Source organism: Morus notabilis, unplaced genomic scaffold (assembly GCF_000414095.1).
Source record: "Morus notabilis unplaced genomic scaffold, ASM41409v2 Scaffold281, whole genome shotgun sequence".
NCBI lineage: Eukaryota > Viridiplantae > Streptophyta > Magnoliopsida > Rosales > Moraceae > Morus > Morus notabilis.
This window is the reverse complement of record NW_010357693.1, coordinates 40965-55277: the sequence shown is the minus strand read 5'-3', so window position 1 is coordinate 55277 and position 14313 is coordinate 40965. Positions and strand designations below refer to the sequence as shown.

General features: G+C 30.7%; 1 protein-coding gene and 1 long non-coding RNA gene across 2 annotated transcripts; both read left to right on the top strand.

The window, feature by feature from the left end:
- Nucleotides 1-2272: 2272 nt before the first annotated feature.
- On the top strand, nucleotides 2273-3641 carry LOC112094242. The gene is made up of 3 exons (XR_002903442.1): nucleotides 2273-2289; nucleotides 2421-2470; nucleotides 3588-3641. It is a non-coding gene; the product is annotated as an uncharacterized LOC112094242 (long non-coding RNA).
- A 15-nt stretch (nucleotides 3642-3656) lies between these two features.
- On the top strand, nucleotides 3657-6974 carry LOC21396703 (the record flags this gene model as incomplete). The annotated part of the gene is made up of 2 exons (XM_024174814.1): nucleotides 3657-4385; nucleotides 4657-6974. Coding segments are annotated over 2 exons (2751 nt in total), but the record flags the coding sequence as incomplete, so codon positions are not given.
- Between the last annotated feature and the right edge of the window lie 7339 nt (nucleotides 6975-14313).

Here is a 14313-nt window from a genome sequence, read left to right as displayed (position 1 = left end):
TGACTTTTAGAATAAGATATCCAAAAACCAAAATAGTGGCCACAATATTACAATTGAAATAGCCATGAAGCATAGCACAGATATCATCTTCTTGTGTCGATGTATTTAGTAAAATCGTGAAGCAACAAGACCAAAAAAACAGATGATATCTACATTCATTAAGATTAGATCCTGACAAATTCATATGATCTTTTTTCTTTCTTGGGAATTTATATGATTGGAAGTTTCGAATAAAGTTTTTTATTGTTGGTGTGAGACTGCAATAAGCAAAAAAAAAAGAAGAAAGAAATAAATTATCTTTCAGATAAACTGATAATGGAAAGTATTTTATGGTTACTTTTTCAATAGAATATGCCTCCACTCTCCATTTTTGGTAATCTACTCGCCTATTTGTATTTTCCTTTCTTCCATTGTTTTATATTACTGAGTTGATTTTGGTCACACTATATATATAGTACTATACCAGCTTGGAACAGTATATTTGTAACTTATTAAGATATATATCCGACTATGCTTTAATGTTTGGTTTGACATAGCCTTAAATAAAATAAAATAAATTGAAATTATGACCAATTAACCAAAGACTTAAGTTTATTATATGCATTTTATGGTTTCCAGGGTTTAAGTATAACAATAGTAGTAGTTGAAGGTATAATTTAACAGTAATTCAATATCTGACTCTAATTTAAAGTGTACAGAGTCTGTTAAAAAAAACTATTATAAACTTTAAATGGGAAATGATGTCATTTACTATAAGTTGTTGGGTGGAAAAAAAAAAAAAAAAACTACTTATGGCCCTTTTAGTTCATAAGTTTGAACATAAAAGTTTACACATAAATTTAAATTTTATAAGAAAAAATATTGTAATAAAAAAATTTAAACAGTAATTTAAATTTATGAACAAACAGGAGCTTTTTTTTTTCTTTTTTTTGTTCGCAAGTTAAAAGAAAAAGGGATTATATCAAGAACTTGGAAATTTCATGTTCCCTTATTTTTTTCGTGGCTTAGTTTCTATTCTTTCCAAGAAAATGAAAAAAATAAAAAAAGAAAAGGAAAAAAATAAAAAAAGCTTTCGCGCGGATTTAAAACTCGTTCTAAAATGATTTTGTTTTTTGTATGAAAATGAAAGTGAAAACGTTTTTAATCTCAGACAGAAATCACTTTTGAAAATGCGTTTGGTAGTTTTATCAAAAGATTATTTTCAGTGTAAAAAAACTCATTAATGTCTCTCTTTCTCTCTCTCTGCTCAAGAGAGGAGAAAACGAAAACAAAAAATGAAAAATAACTAAAAGTCATTTTTCATTTCTCTCTCATTTTATACTAAACTAAAAAATCATTTTTATTTCTGTTTTTTATCTTTATTGCGTCAAACGCCGTTTTGAAAACGTTTTTATTTTTTCTTTTTCAAAAAATGAGATCAATTCTAAACACGACATTCACTTCCACTAATGGGAAGAGAAGTGGGTTGAAGAATGACCAACTACATCCATTCATACATCTACATGAATATGTATGTAGAGAGAAACATTATAAGATCATTTTATTATTAAGCAATGTTATGTATAATCATCATGACTAATTTCAATTAAGTATAAATTCACATACAATTGTGAAAAACTTTATTATAGAGGCATTACAAATTCTAAGCGATATATTGAAAAATAAGTATGTTAAATTCACATACTAATTCTTCAATATGCATTGTTTATTAGGAACTTAACAACATATTTCCAAACATTAGGGTTGATTAAATCACATCAATAAAAAAAAAAATTATAAAACATACAGAATATAATGAATATCTAACTGTTTAAAACGAAACTTACGATATTCAATCGTAGAAATCTTATCAATAGGTCATTCTAGTTGAGAAAAAAAAAAAAAAAAAAAAAAAGAGAGAAACTATTTTCTTTTATTGATAACAATAATTTATTTTGTAATACAACTTAGCAATACTTAATTTTTTGAAGCCATCATTGGAAGACCCAATTAAGCAATAAGCAGTACCTAATTCTGCAAAAAGTTTTTTTTTTTATTTCCTTATTTTTGTATTTCAATGTCGTAGTTGAAAGTCTTCATATGTGCCTCTTTCTGGTTCTAAACACTTGTGTATAAAGAGACACAAAAGACACTATTTTTTCTCTCCCTCTCTTAACAACTAATAAATTTGCAAAACACAACTCTGATTTTTTTCCTTTGTTTTCCCTTTCTTTTTCTTTTCTCACTTTTTTCTCTCCAAGTCCTTCCACCATAGAAAATTCATGAAAGCTTAACTCTGCTTAACCAAAGGTACTCTCTCTCTCTCTCTCTCTCTCTCTTCGTTTCTTCATTCTCGTTTCGATGTGCTTCATAGTAAAGGTTGGTAATAGTAATACATAGATGTGAATCAAAGTTAATAACGATAATACCCATTTGCCCAGGCTTTGTCTCTCACGTGGATTTTTCACATTCCAAGCTTTCTTCCATGGAGGTTTGTCGATATTCAATCTTCTTCTTCCTTTTTCAACTCCTTTGCTTACTCTCTTTATATGCATTGTTCTCCAATGTCAATTGTTTTATTTTTTTTTTTTTTTTGTGGCGTTACATGATAATCTCGTGCGTTGAACTTTCGGTTCTCAATGTTCGATTTGATTGTTACTGTTTTAGTTGTAATCCCGGAGTTTTATGATAATCAAATTTGAGTTGATTATTTCTATATTTCGAAGAGTGTTTTATTATGTTTATGTTTATGTTCTTTAATTTTTCCACAAGCTAACATTATTTTTCCTGTTAACCTTGTATGCGAAGTGGATCTCGTGTTCGTGGTATACATACATACATATATATATATATATATATATATGTATGTATGTATGTATATTGTATGTTTCTTATTGTGGGTTTTCCGATTTGTCTAAGATATATGGTATTTCAATTTAGAATGTCATCAAGAATATATGCATACTTGTATTGTTTATTGGGTTTGGTGTTAAAATTCGGTTTTTGCTAACAGTGTTGACATTAAATTGTGATTAGAGTGTTAAGATTTACTTGCTAAACTGGTCGTTAGAGATTTGATCATTTTAATTAGTCTGAGAAGAGATCATGTTGTGTAGGTTGACTTTTGATTTTAGGGTGTTTGGTTGATGAGAATGCTATTTTTATTTATTATTGCTCCTCTTTGTTATTTAAGCCATTGATAACTTACATTCTACATGTTCTTTATCTGCTATATATGAAAACATAGTGAATTGAAATGCTATATTTACTATTCTTGGAGTTGAAATTTCACATTCCAGAAGTACAGTTATTGTCTCTTTGAAGTTTGAAAGTGTTTAAACGTTTGGATTTTATTAGGTCTCTTGTGGAATGAATTTTAAGAACTAAATACATAGTCGATCTCATTGTTAATCGTTTATATTTCCCTTTCCAAAATTTGTTATACTTTTTTTGTGTGTTTGTTTTCTCTTGTTGGTACATAACAATTGTTTTGTGACGAATCCAATATATAAACAATTGGGGATTATCTGCCCAAGCATCACCTTTTGTGCACTCCCAATCATCCGTTCTTGAACCTTTTTTTTTTTTTGCTCTATATTCATTGTCAGGTTGAGTCAGTAGAGCTGGATCCTAATGGGGATTGTATCAAAGACACATACATTGAGAATTTGAGTTGTCCCGGCTCTCCTGATACAAACAATATATTTGGAGAACCATTGCTGAATCCTCGGGTTGGAGACGAGTACCAAGTTGCCATTCCTTCTATCATCACAGAATCCGAGCATCTTGAGCTGTTGGCTAACCCTCTTGATTGCAGAAGTGCTAACGTTTCCCATTCCTTTCTAGTGGGTTTACCCATCCCGATTGCGTGGTTTCATGATGAAGAGAATGATAATGAGGGTGGAGGGTCGGGATTTCTTAGAAACTCTGATGACACAGTTGATGCAAAGAGGTTTGTAGAAGCTAGAAATGGCAAAAAGGATCAAACTCCGTTTAGGAAGAAAAGTTTAGAACTCAATGTTGAAGAAAATTCTGAGTCCATGAGGGCAGAAACGAACTTAAATAAGTTAAAAGGAAGCAAAAACTATTACCCGGTTCCTGGCTTATCAACTAACCCTTGGAGTGGTTCTGATGTGGATAGTTTTCTTCTTGGCTTATATATATTTGGAAAGAACTTTTTTCAGATTAAAAGATTCATGGGGAGCAAAGACATGGGAGAGATACTATCATTTTACTATGGGAAGTTTTATAGGTCTGATGCATACCGGAGATGGTCAGATAGCCGGAAGATCAAAAGAAAAAAATGTGTTACTGGAAGGAAAATTTTTACTGGGTGGAGGCAACAAGAGTTGTTTTCTCGTTTGTCTTCACATATCTCAGAGGAATCTCAAACCTCATTACTTGAGGTACTTGATAGTTAACCACCATTTTCCTTTTTCTGTTTTTCTTAATTTTGTAAAACAAAAATTTTTATTTACTATTGATGCCTTTTTTATTTGTACCTTTCAATCTCTTTTGCAATGACATTACCATCTAGTGCTTTATGAATGCATTATGATTTTGTTCTTCTATATAGTTCCCTTCTTGCATGAGTTGCATCACTTTCTCTATTGAAGCCATTATATTGCTATTTTGAGATCCATTTGACAGACAGGTATTATTTCTCTGTTCTGTTAGCAGGGCTGTAAGTCATTTGCTGATGGGCGAATTTCATTAGAAGAATATGTCTCCGCTTTAAAATCTAGTGTTGGAATTCCTGTACTTGTGAAAGCAGTGGCAATTGGTAAAGGAAAAGAGGATCTCACAGGTTTTGCTATGGAGCCTGGAAAGGGCAATCATGACAGTTTAGTTTGCCCCAATTTACCAAGTGGTCAGGATTGCTCCTCACTCACATCCAAGGACATAGTAAAGTTACTAACTGGAGGGTTTCGGTTGAGCAAAGCTCGATGCAATGATATCTTCTGGGAAGCTGTTTGGCCTCGGTTGCTAGCAAAAGGGTGGCACTCCGAGCAACCAGGAGATCAGGGCTATATCAGCTCCAAACACTACCTGGTTTTTCTTGTGCCGGGAATAAAGAAATTCTCAAGAAGGAAACTTGTGAAGGGAGAACACTACTTCGACTCTGTTAGTGATGTCTTGAACAAAGTGGCATCTGAACCGAAACTTCTTGAGCTGGAAACTGAAGAATCTTCTGTTGGAGCCCGAAATGAACAAGATTCCTGGTCACCAGAGGTGGGGTCAGATCAGGATGATCCATCTGATTCTCGACGCCATTGCTACCTTAAACCTCGAGTTTCTACTTCAAGTTCGAGCCATATGAAGTTTACTGTTGTAGATACCAGCTTGTTTTGTGGAGGAAAATCATCCAGCATAAGAGAACTTAGACATTTACCAGCTGAATTCAAACTAACTTCCAAACAGACCAATCATTCAACGGGAGATGAAGGGGATTCTTCTGAGGATAATTTGGATGAATTCGAGACCGCTGAAAAGCCTTTCCACAGTGAAAAGGCCAAGCACCATAACGGTATGTCTGACAAAACTGGTCCAATTTTTATGAAATTAACTGTTGTTGATACCAGTCGAGTCCATGAAGGAAAACCGTCAAAGGTGAGAGAATTGAGATGTTCGCCAGTGGTAGTTAAAAGAGCTTTCGATATGACTGCTATTTTGAGAAAAACTGAAAACTTTGAGGATTCATCAGGGAGGCATGAAAAAGATGCAGCTGATATTCCATCAAAAGGTAAAAGAAAAATTTTGAAATCAAATTCCCACAAGGATATACGTGACAGTGCTTGTAAAAACCAAATGGCAACAAAAAAGAATTCGGATACTGCAGATAAAGTGGAGACCCAACAGGATCAGAATACTTGCATTTTTGATGAAAAGCATTTGAAGACTGTACTGCATCAATTTAAACGGAGAGCAAAATCTGGGCATTCAGATTTTGTAGTTCCTGTCGTCAAGAGACGAAGATTAACTGCTTGTGCGAAGGAAAAGATGTCCGACCTCTCTCAGAATTGTTCCCAAGGTTTGGAGTCAAAACAAGTGAAACTCCATGGGACAATCAGCTCATCTGAAATGGGCAAGAACGTTTCTGAAGTACGTCCTCATGAGGAGTCATCAATTGTTTTTCCAGCTGAAAGCAATGCAGAAGAAGATATGCATTCAAAAATTATGAGGCGGAATTCTGCTGCCGTGCACACGTCTGAAGGACAAGAGGACAAACATCAATCTGAAGCACCGAATGACCAAAAACCACCACCCGAGGATCTGCTAAACTCCAGAAACACTGAAATGCTAATTGAGGAGGTACAAGGCAGCAAGAAAGCAAATACATATGGTCATCGCTCTTCTTCTAAAGAAAAGGAGCTTGTTTCAGAGACACTGAAAGCTTCTACTACTGCCAATACTTCAAAGCAGAACCCCATCGTGAATAGAAGGCAAAGCACAAGGAACCGACCATTGACCGCCAGAGCCTTGGAGGCTCTCGCCAACGGGTTCTTAAATGTACAGAGGAGGTCAAAAAGTGCAGACATCCTCGGAGGAGAAAATCTTTTCTCGAGTCCCTTCAGGAAGGCCCGTAGCAAAGCCAAAGTAGCTCCAAGTAGTCATGGTAATGCTGTCACTGGAGCTGTGGCTTCAAGGGAAGACAAAGAAGTGAATGGAGCTTGTGATGTAAAAGAAAAATCTGATTAGCAAACCACCTGATCAAGTTGAAGGAAAGTGGCCCGCTAACCATTAGGAATTACGGGTGCCTCTTGTTCATCTTGAAGCCTTGATTTTCACAGGCAATTGTTTTGATGAAGTGTTGAACTCTTTTTTGTACTTGCAATTTTGAGTTTGCTGTGGAAGAACTGCAAAGGTGGTTAGCGTCTATCCTTCTGATTAGTCCAAGATTCAAAATTGTAATTGATAAATATAGTCATGAAGCAGCCAATTTGTATGGGGAGAAAGTGGTTTCTAGAGAGAGCTAAAAAAACAAAATTATAATCCCGGGGATCTGGTGGTAATTTTTTTTTGCTACTCTAAAAAGGGTATCTGGTGGTGCACTTTATGTTTCCTAGCCCTTTCGGTTATAGCAAGCAATTCCGATGATTACCGAGTATATAAAAAGGGCTTAAACTAGTATTTCACTGACCATCCAATTAATTCACTCCCTTTCATCCTGTGGGGCCTGCAGATGCCCACTAGAGGCAGGGTAGCAATGCGCGGGTGCTAAATATCAAACTCTGATAGGATAGGTAAAAGAGACATAACAAAGGCGTCCTTACCACTATACAACGACCTTTGGTGGTCATGTGAAATTATTTTAACCGGAAGTTTGCTTCTATTGGTATACAACTTTAAGCCCTTGGGTCTTAAAAATTTTAGAGGGATTTAATTAAGGTGGCCATTTTCACCACATACAGTAACATAACTCGAAAATAACTCGAAAATGATGTGAAGTAAATTTTAATATTTAAGTCACTTTTAATTGACATATCTAAAAAACATTAAAAAAAATCAATACTCTTTTTTACGTGACAGCCCTTCTCACACATCTTTCTTTTTATCTTTTTTTTTTTTTTTTACTTTTTAATGTTTTCAATGTTTTTTTTTTTTACATTTTAATTTTATATCTTTTTTTTTAAAATATATTTTTTCTTGTTTTACTCCTGGGAAAGTAAATTTTTTCACATGTATTCCTATTTTATTTTTGTCAATGATTAAAATAATTTTCTTTAAATGTGTCTCTATTTAATTGTTTTGTATATAATTTTTATCACATTAAAAGTTATCTTTACATATATTTTTTTTTCAAATAAATAATAACAATTCTTAAATAGTTGTATAAATAAATTTCTCTATTCAGTAAATAATAAAGTTTCAATGTAAGGAACACAGGAATACGTGCTCGTGCTAAAAAAAACTAGTGTAATACAAAATAACTGGATTGGTTTTGGGCCAACTAGCTAGACAAGCTTAATACTTTTAAGTAAACGAGTTGTAAACGTGTTGACACAACCCTGCTGTGTATGTTCCATGCAGTATTAACAAATATTTTATTGATGGGATTCAGACTTCATAATTATAAAATTAAATATATAATATCCCAAGGTCCTTCTCAATGAAATTGTCGCCCCTCTTATTTTGAAACTTAGTTATGAAGTACTTGGACATTTTTACCTATTTAGTAGTTTCATATTCACGGTTTTTAGGTATTTTACATATTTACTTCTTAATTTGTATAATTTTAGCAACTTGCTCCTTAAACTATTAATTTTAGTGAGTTGCCGCTTCAACTTATAAAATTATTATAAAATGCCTCATTTTTAAGATGATTGTGTTAAATTAGTGTCAAAATAACACGTTTGGCAAAAAAGTTCATCATTCTAATTTAAATGTAACACAAATCTTTCAATTTCTTAACTTTTAATCCCTTAAATCTAATAAAAAAAATTAAAAAAATTTAGTAAAATAGAGCACATTGTAACAATTTTACATGTTCGGGGGTTAATTAAAAAATAAATCAAGAGATAATTTGCTAAACCACGGTAAGTTTAGGTGGCAATTGTGCTAAAATATCTTTTTTAAAGATATTTTTACGTGTTTGTTAATTATTATAAGGATTTGGAGAAATTACATTATTGTTATCATGTACTTGCTTGATTTAGTTGTAATTAGTAGTTAATAATGTCAGTTTTAAAATTTTAAGAAATAAAAGTTTTCACCATTACTATTAGTTCTCTAATACACAAGATATTTTCGCCATTGTTCGTTTAATAAATGTGTTCATATGTTGTGTTTTGTCACTTATGTGATAAACGTTTCATGATTGTGTATAGGTTTCTGACACATTTAAAGCCCCATTCATTTCGCCCATTCGAGTTTAGAATTCAAATTTTGTTACAGTAAAAAGCTCTCAGAAACAGTCACATTTAATTTTTTTGCTACAGTAAAAAGCTCTCACATAAAATCACATATCAACTCGAATTAAAAATTTGAATCAGTGAACTAAACGGGCCCTAATCATATCGTATTTATACTCATTCTAATCATGTCGCGCTATAACTATGTCGTCCCGAACATAATAACGAACACGAATTGTGGGACTTACTTGATTACACACTCTGCTACTAGTGCCAAAGAAGCCTAGCTCCAGTTTGGGTAACTGGTTCACATTTTTATTGATTCAAACTTTTTTACTTGAACAAAAAAATTCAAATTGTGTAATTGAAATTGTAGTTTGAATTGACGTTTGGATGAGTAGTTAAAAGTTTAATCTGAAGAGGGAATAAAATTCAAATTTGTGTTTGGTAGGTGTGAAAAGCAGAAAGAGTTGACGCCTTTTACTGTTCAATAATGGTTTAAAATGTTGAACTTTAGGAGGGAGTTAAACTCTAAGTTGAACGGTTTAAGCCCCCCTTTGTTCGCTGGTTTGAATTTTGTTGATTTGATTTTTTTTATTTGAACAGAAAAATTCAAACTGTGTGGTTTAAATTGTAGTTTTGAATTGACGTTTGAATGTGCAGTTAAAGTTTTAATTTGAACAGTGAATAAAATTTGAATTTGTGTTTGGTCGGTGTGAAAAGCACAGAGAGTGGGAACCGTTTTACTGTTTAAAAATGGTTTTAACAATTGAACTTGAGGAGGAGCTAAACTCTAAATTGAACTATTTAACTCAATTCAAATGAAGAATATAATTCAAACTACATGCTTACTAAATACCAGTTCAAACTATGCTCACTGTTCAAACTGAGCTGAACAGAACTAAACCAGTGAAATAAACGGGGGCTAACTCAATTTAAACGGAGAATATAATTTAGATTGAGTGCTTATCACATACGAATTCAAACTGTATTCACCGTTTAAACTGAGTTGAATTGAATTAAACAAGTGAAACAAACGGGACCTAGTATCATTTGTTGGGAAGTTTTGAAATAAGCTAGTAAATTACTAGTAGTAATCGATAATATTAGTCTCCAGAAAGTGGGACTAGAGAAGACCAGTAATATTTTTTAAGAGAAAATTACATAATTTACCGATATGAGTCTAGATTTTTATCTCTTATTCTTAATTAATACATTTATAATAGTATAATTATTTGACTAAAAAGATTGCTAATTAAAAGTGATGAGTAAAAATCTTGACTCATGTACTTTAAAGGTATTTGTCTCATTTCCCTTATTTTATAAATTAAAAATAATCAGCTAGATTGCCGGTAATAATCTATTAGGTTATTTTCGAGAACCTGTGTCGGTGACTGACTCGGGGTCACTGTTGCTGTCGGTTGAAAACATTTTGTCGATCTTTTGAAGTGGTAGAAATCCCAAGTTGAATGCCACTTGTGGCATTACGAAAGTTTTTTTTAACAGGACAAAAAAAAATCTATATGGACCATTCATGCTGCACAACTAAATTAATAAATATGGCTAAAACTTGTAGTAAATAATATCGTTTTGACCATAATTGTAAAAATGAACGTGTTTGAAATTAATTGTAGGGTTAATTAATTAAATTATCTCTAAGATTTACTTTTAATTTTACTTTAGTATCTTATTTTAAATGTCCCACAATTAGTCTCTTTTTTATTACTCTGTTTTAGTTTGAGTTCTTCCTTAAACAATGCGTTAAATATTTAATATAATCTATAAAATTAGGAATAAATTGGAAACATCTGAAACTTAAGGTCTATTTGTGAAAATTAACTTTTTCTTTTTAATATTAGTTTTGCCTCTAAACTTTAGATGTGTACAATTTGAGTCTCTAATTTTGACATATTTTATTAAATATTTAACACTAAGTTAATTGAAGGACCGCAACTGAAACAAAGAAATGACTTAAGGAATAAATGTAAGACATTTAAAAAAGTCAAAGGCTAAAGTAGTATTAATTGTAAACTTCATATATCATTTGTGGGATTAACTCTTAATTATATTAAATAGTAGGTTTTGATTCTACAAATCACATTACTGGAAACATATAAAACAAAATAATGACAACGGAGACGGGACAGTTTTAAAATGAAGAAGAGACACAGAGGCATTTCTGAGTTCTGAAGTTTTTTTTTATGTAAAATATGGACTATGCCTTTTTTCTATACCCAAAATTTATGTTGGTTAAGTCCCAAAATAATACATGATTTGTCGTTATTTTATACAAATTTATTATTTATGTCATTTTAAATAAAAGAATGTCATTATAATTTTTTTATTTTTATTTTAATAATTAAATAATAATTATTTATTTTTAAATGTAATGATATAAATAATATTTTTTTATCATGTATTTTTTTCTTTTTTCCCCACCTACTTATATTTATATGTTCTCCCAATAAGCCAGTTTTGGGCCGTTTTATTCGGCCTTCTCGGACCAAAAGCAATCCTTGTACGGCCATTGCATTGGTCTATAGTGAATTATTAATGAAAATTTTGCGTCCCCTTACTTTTTCGGTTTTCCTCATTTTTTCTCCCTTCAAATATTTGTGCCATCTTAATTTGTCTTTAAAAGGAGATAAGAGTGGATTATAAATCTTTACACCCCCACTTTTCTATAAAAAAAAAATTAAAAAAAAATCTTCCTCCATTAAAGGAGCATTCTTCTCATCCTCTTTTTGAAATATTTGTATATTTTTAACAAAATAGTAAAATACCTTTGTTAAGAGAAGCTAATTTTTTTAACCAAAATTTTCATTTTATAATAGTAAAATACATTCGTCATAATATCAACAAAATAGTGATTTGTCATTACATTATAATTTTATAAACACTCCCGAACTATTAATTCTAGATCGACTTGCTCTGAACTAATTATTTTGTGTCAATTTACACCCTAACTTTTAATTGAGAATAAGTTGAAACAAATCAATAGTTTGAGAATATTTATATGAAATTGCAATAGTTCATGGTATTTGAATATTGTTGTCCTTCAAAAATTTCTATACAGAAAATGTGCAACTTGTCAAGCACTTGGTCAAATTTGATTCATTAAAAAAAAGCAAAAAAAATCCTTTCTTTCTTTCTTGAGAAATCTAAAAACACCACCATGTGGCTTTCAAATAAAAAAAAAAAAGAAAAACACCATTTGTTTTGTCAAAATACTATTTATCTCTTCTATTATGCAAATGCTCAAAACACCTTTGTGTTTTGTCTAAATATCACTTTTACTCTTAAAATCTCTTGAGGACTTATTTAATTCACTGATTCGAGTTTTTAATTTGAGTTGAAATATGACTTTATGTTAGAGTTTTTTACAGTAACAAAACTCACATTTTAAATTTAAATCGGTGAAATAAACGGAATCCGAATTAATTATCCTTGTGTTCTCTTCGCTTGTTTTTCTCTAGACATTAATTAATTAAAAATTGATAGCAAGGCATGTGTTAAATTAGAGAGACAACCGAAGTGAAAAACTTATGGTTTCTTTTTCCCCCCTTCTTGATGTGAGAAAAACTATAACAAAACTAAAAAGAAAAAAAAAATGATGGTTTTTCTTTTTTCTTTTCTTTTTCTTTTTTTTCCCACTTTGCAGCCATGTGACACATGTTGTCTTTGATAGATATGGGTTGGCAAGCAAATTTGTTAGTCCCACCTTTTGGACACATAGCATCCCCCCGACTTTTGGTAGCCAATGAATATAAACATCTTTTTTGCGCCAAAATCTTGATAAGCTATACTATATAATTATAAGAATAAAAATAATCTCTTAAACAGGGAGAAAAGAAAATTTTAAAAATTTTTGAGATTTCAGCGTCAATCACATCAAAATTTTGAACTATTTAAATTTCCAATTATCTTTTTCCCACTGATAAAGAAATTTCAACATTTTCGTGGAAATTCCATGGAGACAAAAAGATCCGCTTGTGCTTGTTTATCATGTGACTGACATTTGAAAACTATGTAAACTGGCACCCTTTAAGCAACCTTTGTTGGGGCCCATGTCTCTCACTAGCTAATGTTAATTATAGATTTTGGTACCCTGTCAAACTCTTTTATCTACTCCAAAATAGTTGATTTTTAAAAAAAAATAGTAAATAAAAACAATAAAAATTACAAATACATATACTATCATTTTTTGCACAAATTATTTGATCTTTGGTTGTTAATATGAATTGGGTTTTTGCTTTTGGTGCAATAATTTGAATTGCATGATATACTCATGACCCATATTGCCGGCCCTACTCTGAATTATGTTTCTTCGCAGATTACTTCTTTTTTGTTCGTGATAAACCTGAGATCTCAACATTAAAGTATGTTTATAGCTGATTTATTGTGTAAATAAGACTTCAATCTTTTTGTTAAATTATTAATGCTAGGGATACTACATAAAATTTCTATAAAATAATATTATTGGCACTAATAAACATTATTTTAGTGAGGTTATTTATTTATCGATAAATAAAAAATTTACTAATTTATGGGTAAATGAATATTTATTAATTTTAAGAAGAGTTATATGTTAATGATTTGCGTCATCTTGTTACATGATTATTTTTTTGGCCAAGACTTATGTAATATGAGTTGTAAATTAAACAAAAAATAATGGGCGTAGTCAAAATTAATATGTTTACATATAGAATTTCAAAATTTATTATATATATATAATAAATGTTATACATGTATACAGAAGCTCAAAAAGTAATGTAAGTACATTGTACATAGAATGTTAGTAAATACGTACATATACATAAATTTTGTGTACGCATTTTTCAAATTTAATACCTAGAAGATAAAATATTTATGGTGCTTGAAGTACATAGAACATAAATTCTAATAATACCCTTCAAAAAAATCTATAAATACAATTGGTCATTAGTTTTATTTTAGTCTCAAATCATTAATATTTAAGTAATTTGGAAAATACTTGAATTGAGAAATTGAAGTTGTCAAGAAAAAGAATTCCTTGATATTATGAATCATATATGTTATTTATTATTAATTTTTGTATTTGATTAATTATTAGTTATATTTTCAATAGGCTCTAAAGGATTCAAAAATTATTATTCTCTTATGCATTTAACGAGATGATTACTTTAGTACATTAGCCTAATTTAGGATTGAAAAATTTTATTATTTAATCAATATTATTAATTTATCGAACATTTATTTATCAAGGTTTTACTGTAATCTTAATCCTAATTTTAATGTACAAATTTACGTGGCATGTGTCTTATCATTTTTTATTAATAGGTGTTTAAAAGTTGTAACATTAATTAATAATAAAATATTATATCAACATGTAAAAATACGGCAACTCATTACTTTGTAAAACAACGAAAAAAATTAAAATTAAAATTGATACCCCTGAGCACATTTTATAAAAACCAAGTCCTTTTAAGTACAGTATTCAATT